The 22,609-nt window shown below is 43.5% G+C and overlaps 1 protein-coding gene across 1 annotated transcript in view; it reads left to right on the top strand.

Annotated features, from left to right (window-relative positions):
* The window catches only part of cacna1c (calcium channel, voltage-dependent, L type, alpha 1C subunit), a 244,367-nt gene that overhangs the window by 215,818 nt on the left and 5,940 nt on the right, over positions 1-22,609 (top strand). The window contains exons 35-49 of the mRNA XM_080421807.1: positions 631-722; positions 977-1,142; positions 3,290-3,417; positions 4,988-5,084; positions 5,443-5,545; positions 5,768-5,869; positions 8,681-8,808; positions 9,178-9,318; positions 11,149-11,546; positions 18,179-18,307; positions 18,536-18,657; positions 19,080-19,177; positions 21,478-21,574; positions 21,714-21,819; positions 22,601-22,609. The exon at positions 22,601-22,609 is cut by the window's right edge and continues 166 nt beyond it. Of these exons, the coding sequence (XP_080277933.1) occupies positions 631-722; positions 977-1,142; positions 3,290-3,417; positions 4,988-5,084; positions 5,443-5,545; positions 5,768-5,869; positions 8,681-8,808; positions 9,178-9,318; positions 11,149-11,546; positions 18,179-18,307; positions 18,536-18,657; positions 19,080-19,177; positions 21,478-21,574; positions 21,714-21,819; positions 22,601-22,609 (1,916 nt within the window). The remainder of the gene's footprint in view (positions 1-630; positions 723-976; positions 1,143-3,289; positions 3,418-4,987; positions 5,085-5,442; positions 5,546-5,767; positions 5,870-8,680; positions 8,809-9,177; positions 9,319-11,148; positions 11,547-18,178; positions 18,308-18,535; positions 18,658-19,079; positions 19,178-21,477; positions 21,575-21,713; positions 21,820-22,600) is intronic.

The raw sequence follows: 22,609 nt of genomic DNA, 5'->3' as shown, positions 1-22,609 counted from the left end.
TTATGTTTCCCTCTCTATCTCTCTCACACTTTCTGTTTCTTAAAGTTGGTGTAAGTGATAAAAAAAAGTTTTTTTTAATGCTGATATGCTGATAGTTATCATTGCCTTATAGTTTTTTGTTCAGTAACAGGGGTCTCTCCATGTCTTTAGCTCTTAAGTAAATAGAAAATATATTTTCAGGTCAGGATACCAATTTTATCCAATCAGGAAAGAGAACTCCCCAAGGATCATTTATCAGCTTCAATTTCATAGTGTTCTGTTTCAATTATGTTCTCTGTCCTGATTGGATAAAATTGGTATCCCAACCTGCATGGAAATGTATTTTCTGTATACGGGAATGCGGAGGAGACCCCTGTTACTGATTAAACACTGTAGTGTAGAGCAATGACTGCTTTCAGAATATATTTAACATCTTATCCTTGTTTTGGATTGGGAGTGGGGATGAACTTTGTTTTGATTGGGTCAAACGACTGGTCTCTCTGATTGGTCAAGAAGGCAGTCACTGTCTGTCTTCTCTCTCCTGTCTCCTTACCTTCCTTTCTAGCTTCCTTCCTTCCTTCCTTCCTTCCTTCTTTCCTTCCTGTGTGCATATCCTGTTTCACTGTGACCACTTCCTCCCTCCCTGTGCAGATGTTTGGTAAGATAGCCTTGAAAGACAACACGCACATCAACAGGAACAACAACTTCCAGACGTTCCCACAGGCTACACTGCTGCTCTTCAGGTACCACAACCCTTTGTGCCTATGTTATGGGTCTTCAACAGGGGGTCCGGGACCCCTAGGGGGTCCTCAGAGTTACTACAGGGGGGCCGCCAAGTCTATGTGTGATAGGAACTTTTTTTAAAACTTTTTATTGTATTAACCACTTTAACCGCTAGCATCCCTATTCTGGGGGGAACTGTTCGTGCGTGTGTGTTTGTGTGTGTGTGTGTGTGTGTGTGTGTGTGTGTGTGTGTGTGTGTGTGCGTGTGTGCCAGGTGTGCGACAGGGGAGGCGTGGCAGGAGATCATGCTGGACTGCGTGCCTCAGCGACCGTGCGAGAAAGGATCAACCAATGAGAACGAACACCCTTCCACAGAAGACTGTGGAAGCCAGTTCGCCATCATCTACTTTGTCAGCTTCTACATGCTGTGTGCCTTCCTGGTGAGATGTCCTGAGAGACATTCACATAGACTCTCTCTCTCTCTCTCTCTCTCTCTCTCTCTCTCTCGCTATATATATATATATATATATAGCAAGAGAGAGAGAGAGAGAGAGAGAGAGAGAGAGAGAGAGAGAGAGAGAGAGAGAGAGTCTATGTGAATGTCTATATATATATATAGATATAGATATAGATATAGATATAGATATAGATATAGATATAGATATAGACAGACAGACAGACAGACAGACAGACAGACAGACAGACAGACAGACAGACAGACAGACAGACAGACAGACAGACAGACAGACAGACAGACAGACAGACAGACAGACAGGGATATACTGTATTATTAGGTGTTGTAAGTATGATATCTCTGCTGTTCGGCCGGAACCAGCTAAATCCAAAATGGTAATTGTTCAGGAAATTAAAAACAAAATATAAATTTTTCAGAAAATGAAGAAAACCTTATATTTTTAAAACAAAGCAATACTGCCTCATCAAACTTGGTATTGTGACTTTATATATTATCAGATACTTGCATGTGTCATTATATTATCACCACTTTACCCAAATCCAGTGCAAGTGGAGTTAGGAGGTTTTGTCCATCATTGATAAGAACAGCTGGCAATGGATCTCAAAGCTCACAACACATCACAACGCATTGTGAGCTTGGAGATCAGCTATTTATGGTGAGCGCCATCCTCATATACTATAGATCAAGCTGAATTCTGTACTTAAACAACTTTTATTTTAACATGCATTGTAAACAACCATGGATCTAACTGTTACCACTGTTGTTCTTCTACAGTTGAGTGCAACAAACAATTCTGCCTCAATACTCAATCATGTATTTAACAAAAGCGATCATGGCACACCAACAATAAAAAAATGGCATATAAATACAAAATACATTCATGAAAAATAGAATCTTTAGCCTATCAAATCTGTAGCCTACTGCACTAACAATAGCAACCACAGTTGAATTTACCTATCATATACCATCAACATTTTATTATCACACTGTTGTGTGTTGCGTGTGTGTGGTGGGTGTTTCTTAGTGCTTTAGATTGTCATAAAAGCTGTGAAAGTCTTTTGGCATGATCTCCTTGAGCTCTTGGAGATGTTTGAAACAAACTCCTGCACACACTCATTCTCTGTCCATTAACATTTAAAAAGAAAACACGAGCAGATGACCTTTGTGAAGACACCCTTCTCCTCTTTACTGGGGTGACATCTATCAAACCTTGCACATACATTCTCTTCTCTTCCCAGTTTATGTTCTCCCAAAAGCATTGAAAAATCTTCTCCCTGTCTGCCTCATACAGAGCAGAGCTTCTCGAGAGCCTGAGAGGAGGGGGGAGTTGTTTGTTTTTGACGGACAGTTTGAGGGTCCAATGGAGTTAGGAGTTTTCGTCAGAGGCGCTTTTTAATACTTTTCATATGTTATTCAAAAAATTTTTTTTACACAGATGTAGGTTCAATAGCGTTGATTTATGAAAGAAAAAAAAAAACTGAAAAAGGAGTGTCCCGGCTGGACACTGACGATATCCTGTATTATAAGTGCATTATTCAGCATTCACTTGATAGACACAACATCCATCAAACATGATAATAATAATAATAATAATAATAATAATAATAATAATAATAATAATAATAATAATAATAATAATAAACTTTATTTGTATTGCATCTTTCATGACATGAAATGCAGCTCAAAGTGCTTTACAGAGCAAGAATACACTTACAGAAAAAGTACAACTAATTTAACAATAAAGCAAAAAAAGAAAAGCATAAAACAACATTAAAATAAAAGCAAAAAAAGGCAGTAAATAAGGCAAAACAGTGAGGACCTGAATAACAACACAGAGATTTAAAAATCAACTAAAAGCAATTGTGAAGAAATAGGTCTTGAGCTGTGCTTTAAAGCTATCCACAGAGGCTGCCTGTCTTAGGTGTAATGGGAGTTTATTCGGCCGTCGGCCCGTAGAAGCAGAATGCTGCTTCACAGTATTTTTTTATGTCATAGTAGGCACTTCGAGCAGGTCAGCACTAGAAGACCTAAGGAGGCGTTTTGGAACGTATCTAGGCAGGCAGTCATAGAGCAGTGAATGTACGTTACATGTGTAATGTGTGTTCTGTTTAGATCATCAACCTGTTTGTGGCTGTCATCATGGACAACTTTGACTACCTGACACGTGATTGGTCCATCCTGGGTCCGCATCACCTGGACGAGTTTAAGAGGATCTGGGCCGAGTACGACCCAGAGGCCAAGTGAGTCCGAAATCTATCACATACAGTCAATACTAGTGGTGGGCAAAGTACTGTATATATCTGTTTAGTGTACACCTATATACTTTATTTCTTTTATTTAAGGGTGTATGTTGTTGCGAGACCCGAAACACCCTATGACTCCAGGCTACAACACTGATGATACTTCCCAGGTGCATCCATGTGATGTTTTCTTTATAGTTAGTGATTCTATTTATAGTGGCTCATAGGAATTAGACTATGTGACAACCAGGAATAGTTTGGTGACCACCGGAGAGACGGGTGACAGCCGCAATGTAGACGGCATCCCGGGAGCAGTATGGATTGTGTCTTTCATGAAAAAGAAGCCGAACAAACCCACGGTGAGGCCTTTAGGAGGGCCATTCAAGCAAGCCGCAAGTGAAGCCTGCAGTACCACCACGGCCCAAGGAACCATCACGCCAGAAGGAAATGTTTGGATCGGGGTGGTGCAGCGGATCTGGTGCAGCGCTCAGGTCCTGGACCGGGTGAGACGAAGGAGGAGCCCGGCCAGGAGACAACCCACAGAGCCTAGTCCCTCCACGTGCCCAAGCCTCCCCGAGTCCGCAGAGTAGTTCCGGAGAAGCGGACTGAGTGGCCCTGTCTTTCCCTATAGGACTGACCGTGGGTAGCTACTGGGACGTAAGTCGGGGCTTGATCAACCCTGGCTGGGTCACCTGGGCGAGGGTGTATGTTGTTGCGAGACCCGAAACACCCTATGACCCCAGGCTACAACACTGATGATACGTCCCAGGTGCATCCATCTGATGTTTTCTTTATAACTACTTAAACCCTCTATTCGTAGTTTAAACGAACCTGAGTTGCAACTGTACTCACGCTGGGCAGACCTAGCCGGTTGATTGTCTAAACTGAAGTAACCGCCACACAAAATTCTTTATACCTGAAACCTGTGATGTGACAATAACGCTGATTCTGATTCAATGTACTTGGTATAGTATAACCTGGTCAACTACATGTTACGACTTCACCCATTTTCAACCTATCATCATATAATTGCTCCTCACTAATGCTCATGATAGAATGGTAAAAAGAATAACTCGGCCTGTGTCTCATAGGAGGGCTGTGAACACTTCCAGTGACATCATCATTAGGCAGGGTTTTTCTGTTCAAACAAGATTTAAAATTGTATTTACATTTTATTAAAGCCAGAATAAGGGCTTCCATTATAACATGCTAACTTTCCAGGAATAGAAAGCCTGAAGTTTCTATTAGCTCGGAGTCCCTTTAAGTATTCAAAAGTTCATTATTTAAAAAAAAAACTATGTAGAAACAAAAGTTAGGAACATCATATGAATCCCTGCCGAACACCAGACGCAGCCAACTGCTTTAAGCACAGTATATTCCCCAGTGCAAGTGCAAAGGGAAATATTCAGTGCTATGATTAAACTAGTTAGGATGATGGATGTAGTTTATTTTATGAGTGTGGTGTCTCCAACAAGGAAATCATTAATCAGTGTTCCCAGGAGAAAAGGACATAATACTTTCAGTTGTTTGATGTGTGTGTGTGTGTGTGTGTGTGTGTGTGTCTTTCCAGAGGAAGGATCAAACATCTGGATGTTGTGACGTTGTTGCGGAGGATTCAACCTCCTCTTGGCTTCGGTAAACTCTGTCCGCACAGAGTGGCCTGCAAGGTAACTGATTATGACCGTTGCGCGTGCGTGCGTGCGTGCGTGCGTGCGTGCGTGCGTGCGTGCGTGCGTGCGTGCGTGCGTGCGTGTCCACTTGTACAATATTAATATACTTGTGAGTGTGTCTGATATCACAGTTGTAAGTCGCTCTGGATAAGAGCGTCTGCTAAATGCCTAAATTGAACATTGTATTTGTTAATTGTGTGTGTGTGTGTGTGTGTGTGTGTGTGTGTGTGTGTGTGTGTGTGTGTGTGTGTGTGTGTGTGTGTGTGTGTGTGTGTGTGTGTGTGTGTGTGTGTGTGTGTGTGTGTGTGTGTGTGTGTGTGCGCGTGTGTGTGTGTGTGTGTGTGTGTGTGTACAGCGCCTGGTATCCATGAACATGCCTCTGAACAGTGATGGGACAGTCATGTTCAACGCTACACTGTTTGCACTGGTTAGAACAGCTTTACGCATCAAGGTTGATGGTAAGATACAGAAACGCATACATTCACATAGACTCACAGAAACATGTGTCCGTGACTCTCATGAGTGTGTGTGTGTGTGTGTGTGTGTGTGTGTGTGTGTGTGTGTGTGTGTGTGTGTGTGTGTGTGTGTGTGTGTGTGTGTGTGTGTGTGTGTGTGTGTGTGTGTGTGTGTGTGTGTGTGTATGTGTGTGTGTGTGTGTGTGTGTGTGTGTGTGTATGTAGGTAACCTAGAACAGGCCAATGAGGAGCTGCGAGCCATCGTGAAGAAAATCTGGAAGAGAACCAGCATGAAGCTGTTGGATCAAGTGGTGCCACCTGCTGGAGGTATCACGTTACAACAAACAATCTAACAAGTTCCGCTCTGCCGTTCTGCTCACTCTGCTGGGCCGCGGAGTTTCAGCGGCCGCGTGGTCCTAGTGCCTGCCTCTCGCTCTCTTTTTCAAATAGACAGTATGCCCAATACTGGTCCGGTCGACGGCCCATAGAGTACTTGTACCCCGTTGCTCCCTCCACCAGATACGTCTCTGCTTCTACTCCACTACATCTTAAAACTATTGTACTTTTTACTCTACCACATATTATTTGAAAACTTTAGCTACTGTACAAGTTACTTTGAAGATTTAGATTATTATAATTACAAAATGTACATTAAGAACACATTCCATGCCAGATGTTAATCTCCTAATGTACTCACCAGTGCCAACGTGTTATTGTTGTTTTTTGTTTTTTTCATGTCGCCATAGATCTTGTTAAAATCCTTAAGATTGAGCCTTACACGGTCTGTTTACATCCGCGACATCTCACTGTATCTACCAGTGAAAACCGCATGTAAAACGGATCTCCATGATTGTAGTTAGAGCGGATTACGTTAAACAGTGATATGCGAGGAGAAAAAACTACAGGAAGAGAATTGAGTTTCAGTGTGCGCTTTAGAATGGGGGCCGACGTGATCCGCAAAACCGGATCCCAAATAATTCTGTTTCCGGTCTTCAAACCGGAACCGGAAAAAAATTCCGAAAGTGCACCTGGAAAATTTTCAACGCGAATCGGCGGTTCGCGTAGATCTACGCGACTGGCACGCTGCGGCTTTAAATAGGTTCGCGTAGATCTACGTGATTGGCATTCAATGTGTTAACCTATTAACTTATCCCTATTGTATACTTCATCTATTCAAAAACAGACAATATCACAACGCATTGCATTCGCGACATATCGCATTGTGAGCTTATACATCGGCTATTTAAAATTATAAATATTTTGATCTTCTGAAACTTTTTAAATACATTTACTTTTGGTGCTTTAAGTACATTTTAATGACAATACTTTTTTACATCTTCCACCACTGTTGCTTTGTCACATGCTGTAGCGACATTTTAAGGTGGAAATTATGTTCCCCTCCATGAAGAGAAAAGCTGCAAAAATAATCTGATATTAAGTTGGCATTCATGTCAAATTATGGAAAAGAAGGTATACTTTACTGTTTGATTATTTATTATTTGATCTCAATACCATAACACCCGCGTACAACCACTGTTTAACTTCATCATCGACCGCTTTGCGTTGGCCTCATTCCCAACAACATTGCCTCACCATCTCAACATGGCCTCATTCCCATGTTGTCACGGGAATAAGGCCTATTATACAGTCATTAACCTCACAAGAACAAAAAAAATGAATACATTTAACCACTTTCAACCTGGCTTCTCTATTTTGGGCATGTCATTATAGGCCAAAAATTCAAACATTTAGGGGCTAGATTAGATTTAACCTGCAGGACTACAACTTCTCGGTGGTGCACGGGAGACAGTCCTCCCTGTGGCCGCGGACCCCCGTTTGAAAGGATTTTGTGACAGAGACCCCCGTAACAGAAGAACTGTCAACATTTGTAAAAAATAATTTTGAATAACCAGATCTATAAGCTTACAGCACGACCGTTCACAACGTGTTGTGAGCTTGTAGTTCATCTATTTTCCAATTGCAAAAAGAATAAGCAAGGGCTTAAGTGTTTGAACTGTTCCTCATTTTGCTGGGGACCCTGCCCAGTTTTGAGTTTAATTGACATCCTCAGGGGCATCTTAATCTTAAAGGCCCAGTGCAATGACATTTTTGGTCATTTTGTTTTGAAGTTTCAGTCTGAAACGGCCTCGCAACCAATCAAAAGGTTCCATCTCACGTGGTGCGCAGTGTTAGGGTCCTTTCAGACGGCAAGTAATCTGTAATTCACTTTCATTGAGAGGCGGACGATTATTTGGGACGCGCGGAGATGTTGAGGGGCGGTGAGGCGAGCGGGCGCGGTCCCGTGAAATTTCCGCGCGCGTGCTTGTTTGTGCACACACGCGCGGGCGGCAAGAGCTGGACTGTGGTGAGCTTTAGTTTTCTCCGCACCGCGCAGGAGGACAAAACAACAATGATCGCGGCGTGATCACCGCTGATCCGAGTGGTAGCGCGCGCGTGGACCTCTTACCGTCTGTCACGACCTTTAGTGTTTGTAGACTGCAGGAGCAGGCTGGCCAAGGGAGACAGAGACGGCCACTGTGCAGAATGTTTGTTTCCAAGTTGCTTATTTCTAACCTAAAATGTCTTCAGATACCTATTTTAGTGTGCTGATTAAGTTTACAATGAGTAATACACTGTCTGGACGTCATCTTGAATGAGATTCAAAACGAAGTAGTTCTGTAATTAAAATCAGCTGTGTTTGATGAACGTGCAGCTATGGGAATCACACAGGAAAGTGTATCTATGTCATCACGCAGTACGTTTTCGTTCACAGGAAGTAATTAAGATTGGCTTTTTAGGGACTTTCGATATTAAAAATACACCAAAAATGGGTTTTAAAAAAAATTGCATCTATTGTTAGGTATGACCATTTGATGACCACGGATATGCTCTAAAATTGTGGAAACCTATTTTTCATTTCACTAGACCTTTAATGGTAAACTGTTTAGAAGAGAAAATGGTAAATGTCTTCTCATCTCCTCACCTAGATTAAACACAGTAACGACCAGTTGATCTAAAGACACTCGAAGCTCCAGGTTACCTTACGAGTGCCAGCTTGTCTGTCTGTCTGTCTGCCTGCCTTCCTGTCTGTCTGTCTGAGTATACTGTATGTATTATACTGTCTATGTGTCCCTGCAGATGACGAGGTGACTGTAGGGAAGTTCTACGCCACCTTCCTCATACAGGAATATTTCCGCAAGTTCAAGAAGAGGAAGGAACAGGGTCTGGTAAACAAAGTACCCGCGAAGACTGCCCTCTCTCTGCAGGTACACACACACACACACACACACACACACACACACACACACACACACACACACACACACACACACACACACACACACACACACACACACACACACACACACACACACACACACACACACACAGAATATATGATACAGTAAAAGCAATATGTGTATGCTTACATGTACTTGTGTGCGTGTGTGTGTGTGTGTGTGTGTGCGTGTGTGTGTGTGTGTGTGTGTGTGTGTGTGTGTGTGTGTCTGTCTGTGTGTGTGTATGCGTGTGCGTGTGTGTGTGTGTGTGTGTGTGTGTGTGTGTGTGTGTGTGTGTGTGTGTGTGTGTGTGTGTGTGTGTGTGTGTGTGTGTGTGTGTGTGTGTGTGTGTGTCAGGCTGGCCTGCGGACCCTCCATGACATCGGTCCGGAGATTCGGAGGGCGATTTCGGGGGACCTAACTGTAGAGGAGGATATGGACAAAGGTCTGAAGGAGGCTGTCTCTGCTGCGTCTGAGGACGATATATTCAGAGTGAAGGTCCCACACACACACACACACACACACACACACACACACACACACACACACACACACACACACACACAAAAACATTACAACATAATAAACTAGAAAAAGTGCTCCTCGGAGCACAGGTCTCCGCCAGGTCAGGTAGGTTATTGTGGCCTCCTGGTGGCGCAATAAAGGCCAATGTGGAAAGGGTGCCTTTTATTCTTAGGCCTTTCACGGCAATCGGACACTGCATTCGTGATTTGAGGCATTTTGGGCCAAAAATGTGTTTTGCTAAATTAGACCTGATGGTGGCGCTATAACAGGCCAATGTGAAAAGGGTGCCATTTCTTCCTCAGCTTAGTGGGAATGTGCGTGTGAAATCGCAAGCTGCGTGCATAGTTTGAGGCATTGTTCAAAACGGACCAATCCTGCAAACTTTGGAAGCCAACCTTAGCCAATCAGGATGGAATATGGCAAATCGGACAGATCCTTGTTGATCACATGACTATAGAGATACTGTGTACCGATTTGCATGACGTTTGGATAAAATCTGTAGGAGTAGTATCAAAAAATGGGTTTTGCAGAAATCGGCCTCCTGGTGGCGCTATAACAGGCCCATGTGAAACATTTGTGGCAGAGGTTCTGAATTGGCATCCAGGGAGTGTGTGTGCACAGTTTTGCTGCGAGCAAGCCAACGGTGCCGGAGATTAGCTGTTCACAGACGGACACACGGACGGACGGACGGACACACACACACACACACGGACGGACAGGGGGTAAAACATACTCTCTCGCCATGCCTTTCGGCCTGGCGGAGACAATAAAAAAGAAAAAGTGGTCTCGGAGCACAGGTCTCCGCCAGGTCAGGTAGGTTATTGTGGGCCAGCAATCTTCGGAATTTGCCAATCAGGATGGAATATGAAAAATTTGACGGATCTGTCTTGATCACTTGACTAGAAATAATGTGTACTGATTTGCGTGATGTTTGGACAAAATTTGTAGGAGTAACATTTGTTTTTGTTGTAAAAATCGGCCTCCTGGTGGGGCTATAATACGGCAATGTTAAAAGGGTGGCATTTGTTCCTCAACGTAGTGCGAATGTGCGTGCAAAGTTTCACCGCAATCGGATGATTTGCAGCATTTTGTTCAAAACGGGCCACTCCTGAAAACTTTTGATGTCAGTCTTAGCCAATCAGGATGGAATATGACAAATAAAACAGATCCGTCTTGATCACATGACTATAGAGATCATGTTTACCGATTTGCGTGATGTTTGTTTGGACAAAATCTGTAGGAGTACTGTAAAAAATGTTTTGCAAAACTCGGCCCATGTGAAACATTTGGAGCAGAGGTTCTGCTCTGGCATCCAGGGAGTGTGTGCACAGTTTTGCTTCAAGTTTCACATCAAGCCAACGGTGCCGGAGATTAGCTGATCACAGACGGAAGCCGGAAGGACACACGGACGGACACACGGACGGACGGACAGGGTGCATAACATAGTCGGCCTGGCGGAGACAATAAATAAATACAAATGAATTAAATCAAATACATTCAAAGTTCTAAATGAAGAAACCACAAGTGATATTTTGAGTGTAAGTCTTCACTAGACATGTCTGATGGTTTAATATATTTTTATGGGAGCATTCTCTGGGTTTTTTTTCCTTCCATGCATGTGCTATATCTGTCATATGGACACATACAAACTCAAAGTCTGAGTTTGGATGTCAATGATACCGTAAGTTTAATTCTGGATCATATCAGAATTAAACAATGAATGCGTTTCTGTGAACCATATCGCTCTCTCTCTCTCTCTCTCTCTCTCTCTTTGTCTCTCTGTCCCCTCCGCCCCGCCCGCAGCGAGCGGGAGGCATGTTCGGGAACCACGTCAACTACTACAACAACCAGAGCGACGGGCGGGGCGGCTCCTCGTTCCCGCAGTCCTTCGCCACCCAGCGGCCGCTGCACGTCAGCCAGAAGGGGTCGCCATGCGAGGGGGAGAGCCCCTCCCATGAGAAGCTGATGGACTCCACCACCTTCACACCGTCGTCCTACTCCTCTTCTGGCTCCAACGCCAACATCAACAATGCCAACAACACTGGCATGGTGGTGGGGGGGCAGGGAGGTGGTGGTGGCGGTGGTGGAGGGGGCGTCAGCCGCTTCCCCAGCCCGTCCGTCAGCACCGTGGACGGACACACGGACCGGCCGCTCACTCCCATCCTGCTGCCGCGCTCCGCCTGGTGCTTCCCTCCCAAGAGGTCAGTGCAGTACGCCCGTTTATCTTACCGGGTCGTCCATTACGTGGAGAGAGCTACAGTTATATGTGTCTGACAGTGGTGGAAAGTAATTAAGTACTCAAGTACTGTACTTGAGTAAAATGTTTAGGTATTTGTACTTTACTTGAGCATTTCCAATTTCCAATACTTTTGCTTCTACTCCACTACATCTCAGAGGCTAATATTGTACTTTTACTCCACTACAATAATTTGAAAACTTTAGTTACTAGTTACTTTTCAGATATAAATTATGATATTATGAAACATATTAACCACTTTAGCCTTATTTTATACATAGGCTATTTGAAAATAGCCGATCTACAAGCTCACGTGTTGTGAGCTGGTAGATCTGCTATTTTCAAACATAGTACCGTACTTTTACTTTTGGTACTTTAAGTATATTTTGATGACAATACTTTTACTCAAGTATCTTCTATATTGCAGTATTGATACTTTTACTTAAGTAAAGAATTTGAGTACTTTTTCCACCACTGTCTGATATAATGACACATCATGAGACACAAGCATGCCATATCATATTCCAGTTCATATTAACATCATATCAGTCTCCTCTCCAGTCATATCAGTCTCCAGTACATATTTCAGTTCATATTAACATCATATCAGTCTCCAGTACATATTTCAGTTCATATTAACATCATATCAGTCTCCTCTCCAGTCATATCAGTCTCCAGTACATATTTCAGTTCATATTAACATCATATCAGTCTCCTCTCCAGTCATATCAGTCTCCAGTACATATTTCAGTTCATATTAACATCATATCAGTCTCCTCTCCAGTCATATCAGTCTCCAGTACATATTTCAGTTCATATTAACATCATATCAGTCTCCAGTACATATTTCAGTTCATATTAACATCATATCAGTCTCCTCTCCAGTCATATCAGTCTCCAGTACATATTTCAGTTCATATTAACATCATATCAGTCTCCAGTACATATTTCAGTTCATATTAACATCATATCAGTCTCCAGTACATATTTCAGTTCATATTAACATCATATCAGTCTCCAGTACATATTTCAGTTCATATTAACATCATATCAGTCTCCTCTCCAGTCATATCAGTCTCCAGTACATATTTCAGTTCATATTAACATCATATCAGTCTCCAGTACATATTTCAGTTCATATTAACATCATATCAGTCTCCAGTACACATTTCAGTTCATATTCACTTCATAACAGTCTCCAATGCATATTTCAGTTTGCATTTCTATCCATTAGTCACCCCATGGAGACTTGAATTCATGGATATTCTTTTGTTTTAGTCGCATTCCTAAGCCAATAACTTGATGACTGGCAGCGGTTCCGGTAGGATACACGAAGAGTCTCCTTTGTGTCTCCTACTGGAACCGCTGCCTACTGGTCCGCTGGTCATCAAATTATTGGCTTAGGTATGCGACAAAAACTAAAAAAAATCTATGAATTCAAGTCTCCATGGGATGAATATTCTATAGACTTTTTTTAGGTGAACTATCCCTTTAACGTCTTAACAGTCTCCAATGCACATTTCTCTTTATATTGACATATCAGTGTCCAGTACATATTCCAGTTCAATTTAACATCCTAACAGTCTACGGTATATATTCCAGTTCATATTGACATCTCTCCAGTACATGTTCCAGTTCATATCAACATCATAACAGTCTTCAATACACATTTCAGTTCACATCGACAACATGATGATCTCTCTCACCGTAGATTTAGTATCTCTGTACTAAATCTAATCTAACAACAACTATACTATACTGTAATGTACTGTATAGGGCACTGTGATGTACTATAGTGTACTGTAGTACAGTACACTGTAGTAGACTACACTATTAGCACAGTGCAGTACTATGCAGTACTGTACACTATAGTACAGTGCAGTACATTGTTGTGCACTACCCTGTAGTACTCTCCTCGTGTTTTCTCTTCTCTCTTTTAGCCCCTCAGTGTCTCAGCTTGATCAGAATCTCTTTTTTCGTTTTTTTCCCTTCCGTTCATTTTCTTCTTTCTTTCTTCCTCTTTCTTTTCCTTTCTTTTATTTTCTGGTGGCGAGCAGGACGTGTTTTTTTGACGCCTTCATGCGGTATGTTACCATGAGAGAGAGAGAGAGAGAGAGAGAATGAGAGAGAGAATGTTTGTGAGTGAATGAGCATGAAAAGGAGAAATAAGAAGTGAATGAGTGTGTTTAAGAGGAGTGTGTGTTGTATTCAAGAGAGAAGCGTGTGTGTGTGTGTGTGTGTGTGTGTGTGTGTGTGTGTGTGTGTGTGTGTGTGTGTGTGTGTGTGTGTGTGTGTGTGTGTGTGTGTGTGTGTGTGTGTGTGTGTGTGTGTGTGTGAGCCACCCACAGTAACTATATCTAATCATGATGTGATTCCTACCATCACAGTCCTGGAGTTCTTTCCTGCTTCATTAACACCGGTTGCTATGCGCCATGCTGCTTTGGTTGCTATAGCGATAGCGTACTGTCCCCATCGCCACCACATTCGCCCACCACACAGACTGCACTCACTGCTGCAACCTGACCAAACCTGCTCTATTAGAGGCTCTGGTTACTGCTGCAACTTGACTATACCTGCTCTATTAGAGGCTCTGGCTGTTGAGGCTGGACTCACACATGCGCTTCAGCCAAAGCCGGCACAGTGCTTGTTTTCTGCTGTGTAGTTTGTTTGTTTGACTTGCGTTGCAATGTTGGCTCACTGACAGAAGACTACAAGCCAAATGGCTGCCAAGAGGGGTCAACGCACGGCGCTTCTGTCCTAGTGGTTGGCACGCATTCATGGTTCATCAATGCCAAAACGCGCCAGACTTCGCGCGCTTCGGCGTTTACAACGTGACGCAACAAGACTCTGCCTGCTTTTTTCCTCATATAATGGAAGTGAACAGGGGAAGTGGGCACGTCTGAAGTGTCTGACGCAGATGTGTGATTGAGTCCAGCAGTAACCTGACCAAACCTGCTCTATCGGTGGCTCTGGTTGCTGCTATTACCAACAGCTCTGGGTTAGAGATGTAGAGCAGTGATTCTCAAACTTTTAAATCTCAAGGACCCCCCTAAACTAGTAACTAAGTAATTACAGACTCAATTTAGGACCCCCTCAAGGAAACCTGAGAGTCCCTGGACCCCACTTTGAGAACCACTGATGAAGAGATATGTACTAGTACTGTACTAGCACACAATGTTTGGAAGAGTAGTAGCAGTAATAGTAGTAACAGTGTTATAGTCTGGGGTTAACAATAGTTTTGATCATACTGTGTAGTTGGCATTGTGTGAATAACAACTGAGTATTTGGAAGTTGGTGAGTGTTGTTTTCATTTCTAACCCAGAGTGTGGTAGAGTAGCTTTATCTCCAGTCTCTTAAACATTTAGGAGGGAAAAACATAATAATCTTTCATTTTTCCGTAGAGGTATCAGAAGTTGCAGGGACATAGAGAGCAGAAACAGAGAAATGGAAACCGTTTCTGTCGCAATGTGATGCACCACTGGAGAAGGACGATAAAAGACTGACATTTAAATGTCAAAATGTTTCTTTAAAGCGTGAATTCTGGTAGGCTACATGAAACATCTGTGATTCAAAACAATTTATACTTTTTTTTTCATCATCTATGACCTAGATGGTGCAAAAAAAACGTTTTGAATCACACATGTTTTATATAGACCTAGATTCTAGGTCATTGTTTCCATCTTCGATGAATCTGGCTAGCTCACCAGTACTTTCCGCCCCTGCATCTTTCTTTAGTACCTCCATACATTGCCGTGGGACCATAAGCGGATTATGAGACAATGGGCCCCTGGGCACAGACTTGTAAAACACAACCCCCCCACCTGACTGACTTGCCGTCAACACCATACAATAACTGTGTTCAACTGCAAGGGGATCTACAGCACACATAGGCTACATAGAACACCAACAAACCTGCATCTCAACAGGACTTTAGAGATTCCAATGCCGTTTTGCACTTGCTTTTCACAAGTCCTATAGATAAACTGTCGGGATAAATGTGCACTTCAAAGGTACCATAAGGGTTTCTTTCTTGTGACAAGTGAATGTTTGAGGCTGTTCCTTCAGTTTTCAGTAGGAGTTTTGGGGCTCTGTTACTGACATGAATCACTAAGTTAATACCAGCCATAATTCATGCAAAGGCTCTGGCTTGGGGCCCCCTGAGCTCTAGTAGGCCTGTGCGGTAATAGGCCCTCATGATCGATGCCCTCGTGATCGATGTTCGGTGTTGGCTCCCACTTCACCACCTGCTGACTCAATATTCTCACTCTCAGATCGTACTATATTGACCAGTTGGGACAAAGTCTGACTGCGCCACTCATTTGACACAATGGGAATCCCCTGTTGTATCACTTTTCAGCACTCCCAGTTGTTCCGCCCACACTCATTGAATTGACGCATCCTCTAAAAAAGCAGACTGTAGCCCCGTTAAGCACGCCGGAGTGAGCAAGTGAGTGGCCGTGCCAAGCGGTGCGAATTCCGCTTCTGCCGACCCAGCACTGTTCGAGTGCTGGGTTGTGACAACAATGTAGCCTAAATCATGAACGGAATTAGAGGCTATAAAAATGGAGCTAAAAGACAAAGAGAAAGATGAAAGAGAAATTAGGTGCATATTTCGTTTGGCTTCATCATCCACTCCAGACGACCGTTCATGCGCTCTGCCTACCGACCCGGCTTTGACTTGTTCCGCCACTGAGGCAGAGAATTGTAAGTCATCTGTCCTCATCAGCGTGCGACATGACAGGATAGCCACATTGCATCAAACGGGTCATTGCGGAATTGGTCATATCTGTCCCAACTCGTCGCCCGTTTGACTCAAGGGGCGTGAGAATGCATTGGCTGGCTGGTTACGGTGACCGGCCAGCCTCGTTCTCCTGGGCGCTATCCTCTTGTTGCATCATTCAGTTAATGTCACAAACTGACTAAACATCCAACACATTTGTGAGTGGAGCATTCCTTTAAATCAGTGGTTCTCAACCTGTGGGCTGGGGACCACTTGTATGGCCCCCCAAATAATTGGCAAAACACATTTGATTGATAATATAACATTAAAACATATAAAAGAAAAATGACATGTAAAAAAATGACATGGTATTGTTTACCTTTAAATCCTTGAAACTTGAGTTTTCCTTATACAGATAAAGGAATACTGCGTTAGTTCCAAGCCACAACCCAAGGGCCGCGGACGCTTTTGAGATTTTCAAGTGGGCCCATGCTCCAGAAAAGGTTGAGAACCACTGCAAATAAGCAGTATTAGAACACATACCATCGTTTTGATGTGTCCTCCTCAATCTGCAGATCATTCAATCCAGGAACGCATCATGTGTCATTTTTAGATTTGAGCTATAACCAATAACTATTTTATACTTTCAAAAATAGCAGATCTACAAGCTCATAGCACGGCACCGAGTGCCGCGCTACGAGCTTGTAGATCTGCTATTTTCTCAAACTCACTCAAACTCAAATCTTTGCTTCTGGAGGTCCCTGGAACTAAATCTTTTACAAATGTTCGCTTTAAAAAATATATATTTAAAGATTTGCACAAATCTTCACAAATTTTCAAAAATAGCAGACTTGCAAGCTCATAGAGTTTGTAGATCTTGTATATGAGCTTGTACATGTGCTATTTTTTAATAGCCAAAGAAATCTTAAAATTACACAGATGCGTTCCCGGTCTTAATGGATTAAGTTGCTCTACTAGCATTGCCCTCATAATAAGCTAGTGACATTAGCTTTTACAAATCATTTACAGAGCACATATAGTTCGCCACTAATGCTGCCAGGCATGTAGCTTCTAACAATCTAGCTTTTAAGCCTATTTTATATGTACTATGATGGTGTCACTTGCCAAAAAGAACACGTCTACAAGCCAACAAGCTTAGCTTGTAGATCAGTTCTTTTTGGCAAAGCGACTCGCTTGCGCAATTAACCACTTAAACCCTGGCATCCCAATTTTTGGCATGTCAAAATAGCAGATCTACGAGCCCACGACGTGTCGCGATGTGACACTTTGTGAACTTACAGGAGATCGGCTACTTCCGAAATAATTTAGAATTGTTTTGTGGTTAAGTGGTTAAATTTAACTTTACTTCTAAACTCTCTTCCAACTGTTTTTTATTTATTTATGTGTTCTTCATCATCTTCCTCCTCTACTGCTACGTATTCCACGTCTACACAGTCAAATTATCAGTGTTTGTTTAACTCAGGGGATGTAGAGATGGACCCATAAGGGTCCATTTCTACACTCTCTGGATTTTATCTTATTTTTTCTGTTTGTTCATCTTTTTAAGCATTCATTATTTTCTCTAGTTGTTCATAACGTCTCTTTCCCTTGTCTCCTTCCTCTGTCCTCCTCTTCCTCAGTGTGGTAGCAGTAAGACTCATTGGAACAATCCGTCTTTCCGCATAATGTTAATGCAACGCTTATCTTCATGCCTGTCTGTCTGTCTGTCCTACTGTCTATCTATCTGTATGTCTGTGTGTGTATGTGTTTACTGCCTGTGTGTGTGTGTGTGTGTGTGTGTGTGTGTGTGTGTGTGTGTGCGTGTGTGCGTGTGCGTGTGCGTGTGTGTGTGCGTGTGCGTGTGCGTGTGCGTGCAGCTCGGACTCAACTGACAGCCGGCTGCCAATCATCCGAAGGGGGGAGGGGTCAACGGAGGAGACGTATGACGAGAGCTACAGCGATGACAGGGGTTACCATGACGACGACCACTCACTGTCATCTGACATGTACTACTCTCTCATGCACGCACACACACACACACACACACACACACACACACACACACACACACACACACACACACACACACACACACACACACACAAGTACAGATACAGTACGCATACAGAGAGATATGTGACTGACACTTTCTTGTGTGTGTGTGTGTGTGTGTGTGTGTGTGTGTGTGTGTGTGTGTGTGTGTGTGCGTGTGCGTGTGCGTGTGTGTGTGTCAGGTTGGTCTATCATGATGAGAAGTGTAAACAACTTTCTCCGATGGAGGGAGGAGAAGAGGAGGAGAGGAGAGGAGGCTGGCAGTCTCCTAGTAGGAGAGTGTTCCTCTGTCCTAGCACCCTGGGTGAGCAGCCACGCACACACACACACACACACACACACACACACACACACACACACACACACACACACACACACACACACACACACACACACACACACACACACACACACACTAACTGGTAAACATCACAGAGGTCTCTTTGAATAGTTACAACCTCATTTGAACTTAACTAATGTTACTCCTTCTTTCTCTGTCTCTTTCTGTGTGTGTGTGTGTGTGTGTGTGTGTGTGTGTGTGTGTGTGTGTGTGTGTGTGTGTGTGTGTGTGTGTGTGTGTGTGTGTGTGTGTGTGTGTGTGTGTGTGTGTGCTTGCGTGCGTGCGTGCGTGCGTATGTGCGTGCGTGCGTGCGTGCGTGCGTGCGTGCGTGCGTGCGTGCGTGTGTGCGTGTGTGCGTGTGTGTGTGTGCATGCGTGCGTGATCAGGTCGGCGGTCGTCCTTCCATCTGGAGTGTTTAAGAAGACAGACGAGGACAGAAGTCTCTCAGAAGACGGCACTACCATTACATCTGGTACATCACCAGGTAACACACACACACACACACACACACCGCAACATGGAGGCATGCTGTGAAATTTGTGTGGCTTCACTATAAATGAGACCCCGATTAAATGGGAAAGTGCAATACATGTGGAAAGTTAATTAGTGCTAAGACAGGTTGCACGTCTAATGACAAAACATTTAAGACAGTGTGACATTCATCTGAAAGAGTGTACGGTGTTTGATGTGCTGCGGTCTCCGACCGGAAGGCTCACCCCAAAACACGCTCGCCCCCATTTTTTTTCGCCGACCGCACGCTGTGCGATTCTTCTATTCTTGTATTTATTTTACTGAGGATAAGGTAAGAAATACGTTTAGGGTTAGGCATAGTTTTACTGAGGTTAAGTTTAAGAATAGGGTTAGGTTTTAGCACCGTTTTACTGAGGTTAAGGTTAGGAATAAGGTTAGGCTTAAGCATAGTTCACTGAGGTTACGTTTAGGAATCCCAGGTAGAGACTGTTCCGAGGACGCCGGATTTGCGCCCGGGGTGACAGTGTTTTGGGGCGAGCGTTTTGGTATTCCAAAATATGCCCAAAATACACACACTGCAGTGGGGCTCGGTGACAAAACGGTGTAGTGTCACTCACCGAGTGGTCACGATCTTTGTTGTCAAAGGGACCATGTTTATTTGGATGTAAGCAGCTGTTATGTACTGAATGCACTTTGTTTTATTCCTTGAATTATTTATTTAAGGGAAGACTATTTGCTGTTTTGCAGTGAATTCAGTTTACAGTAGATATTTGGGCCCAATGCTGCTCAGGCAGGATTTTATATTTGTTGTTGTCATTGTCAGTAGTAAGAGGTACAACACTACTGCCCTGGGATGTTACTCTCTGTCTTAAATTGAGGCTTAAAAGAATAAAGTTACTTTTGTTAAATAAACATTTGACTTCTTACTTTTCTTTACCATTTTGGAACCGAAATAGGGAACTGTTAGGAACCGGAATCGATAAGCGGAACCGGAACCGGACTCATAACAATCCTAACGATACCCATCGCTGATCAGCACCCTGACTCTTATTTGTTTGACCAGAATGGAACAGAGCCTTAATTAGTTTTATTATTATTGGTAACACCTGTTAATGAGGCCCAATTTCTTTCCAATATGGCTGCTGTGCATGGAGTCTATTCTGAAGGGATGCTGTGAGATTCTGACAGTGTTTGTAAGAGTGCAGACAGCTGCTAGTGCCTCCAGGGAGGGGGACAGGTTGCTGTGCGTAACTAAGGGCTGCGTTCAGACAGTTATTGATTAGACAGTGACAGCAAGGAGACACAAGGGAGACTAATTATCTGGAGACAGATAATATGACTAATAAATCTAATTTCACATTGTAGAGGCTTAAACACAATAATAGTTTTCACTAAATATAATGACAATCTCCATTCAGAGAGCAAGGCTTATGAGATTATTCATCTAAAAAATAATAATCCGTTTGACATTTTACACTCAGCTTATTAAAAAAACATGAATGGCTCAGAATTCATGCTAAAACCGAAGCTTTGATATGTTAACGAGCCACCACTTGCTTCTTAATAAGGCATGGCCTATAGTGTTTGGTTAAAATCACTTACTTTAAACTTTGTTTGACTTTTAACTTAAAGAACTACTCAATACAAAGCCATTAAAACACACAATGTAGCACAGCATTATATTAATATTCTACTGACATTGGGATCTTATCAGACAGGTGCTCAGACATCAAAAACTAAAACCTTTCATTCCATCTGAATATGTGTTAATAATTTCTACCCCGTTAGTTGTCTCCGCCAGGCCGAAAGGCATGGCGAGAGAGTATGTTTTTGTCTCCGCCAGGCCGAAAGGCATGGCGAGAGAGTATGTTTTACCCCCTGTCCGTCCGTCCATCCGTGTGTCCGTGTGTCTGTGTGTCCGTGTGTCCGTCCGTCCATCTGTCTGTGAGCAGCTAATCTCCGGCACCGTTGGCCCGGTCGCTGCGAATCTGTGCACACACACTCCCTGGATGCCAATTCAGAACCTCTGCCCCAAATTTTTCACATGGGCCTGTTATAGGTCCACCAGGAGGCCGATTTGTGCAAAACCCATTTACTCCTACAGATCTTATCCAAACGTCATGCAAATCGGTACACAGTATCTCTATAGTCATGTGATCCACACTGATCTGTCCATATTCCATCCTCATTGGCTAAGGTTGGCTTCCAAAATTTGCAGGATTGGTCCGTTTTGAACAAAATGCCTCAAATCATAAACGCAGCTCGCGCTTTCCGTGCAATTTCACAATTTCCTCTCCTCTCCTCTCCTTCCAGGCTCTAGCGGTAGCAGGGTTGAGTCCTCTGTTGAGGAGGAGTCACTCCCCGACGCTGTTCAGTCGACTCTGCTCCACTCCTCCCACGAGTCCTACGGGTGAGAGACATCAGATTTGGTCACTTGAGCCCCAATTCGGCTAAAGATCGGCTATATTCTTATTCTTCTAGCTGTTTTTACAAATGTTGCCAGTATTTTGTCTACAGTTGAATTAATGCAATTGTTATTGTTGTTCCAGGGCGTGGCGGTCATGCCTCTTACCAGCGTGTGCCCTCCCTGAGGCTAGAGGGCAGCTCCCACGAAAAGCTCAACAGTAGCCTGCCCTCCGTCAACTGTGGGCCTTGGTGAGGAGACACTATTTACTGTGTGGAGACATGACATCATCATAATGACATCACAACTCACTGACCCTTATTTATCAAACGTGTGCAGACCAAAGAAATGGGCGTATGGTCATCTCAACACAATTTTCGGCATTTATCAATCTGTCAATTTGACGTGAGCGTAGCCAACGATAAAATCTCCCGTCAGGTCTCAGCTTGTCAATTGGCAAAAATTACGAAATTGGGGAGAAAATGGGGTAAAAACTAAAATGGTGAGACTTGAATGCCATAGCCTTTCCAGGCTATCTGTGCTAACGTAGTTGCACGGGGCGGACGCACGATTCCTTCATTTTGGAAAACAGCAGATGAGAACAGGAGGGCGCACTTAGCGACACAGAGTCGCGGCAAAACTTAGCTGAGGGTGAGGTTCCAAACAGGTCTGAAGTTTTACGGCGAGCCACCAAGTTTTGTGGTTGCTTTAGCCCCGTTTTGGAACCTCACCCTCAGCTAAGTTTTGCCGCGACTCTGTGTTACTTCCAGCCTGGAAGTGAGTGCAGACTCACGGTAAAACTCTAGCCCCGCTTGGAACCTCGACCCTCTGCAAAGTTTTATCACGACTCTTGTGTTTACTTCAAGCCTAGGTAAACACTGGCTCGCGCGAGTCGCGCGCGGTCAAAGCTGACACAGCCGAGCGCTCCCTATCCTGTTTCAGCCAATCAAAAGCCGCGTCTCGCAGCTCGCCTCCTACGGGCACTATTATCTCTAACCGGTTGCACTTGTTCATAAACTTTATTGTTCCTAGGTACGGCGA

Source organism: Gymnoscopelus braueri (genome assembly GCF_963280865.1).
Source record: "Gymnoscopelus braueri genome assembly, chromosome: 23".
NCBI classification, from domain to species: Eukaryota; Metazoa; Chordata; class Actinopteri; order Myctophiformes; family Myctophidae; genus Gymnoscopelus; species Gymnoscopelus braueri.
This window is presented reverse-complemented; position numbering and strand designations above follow the sequence as displayed.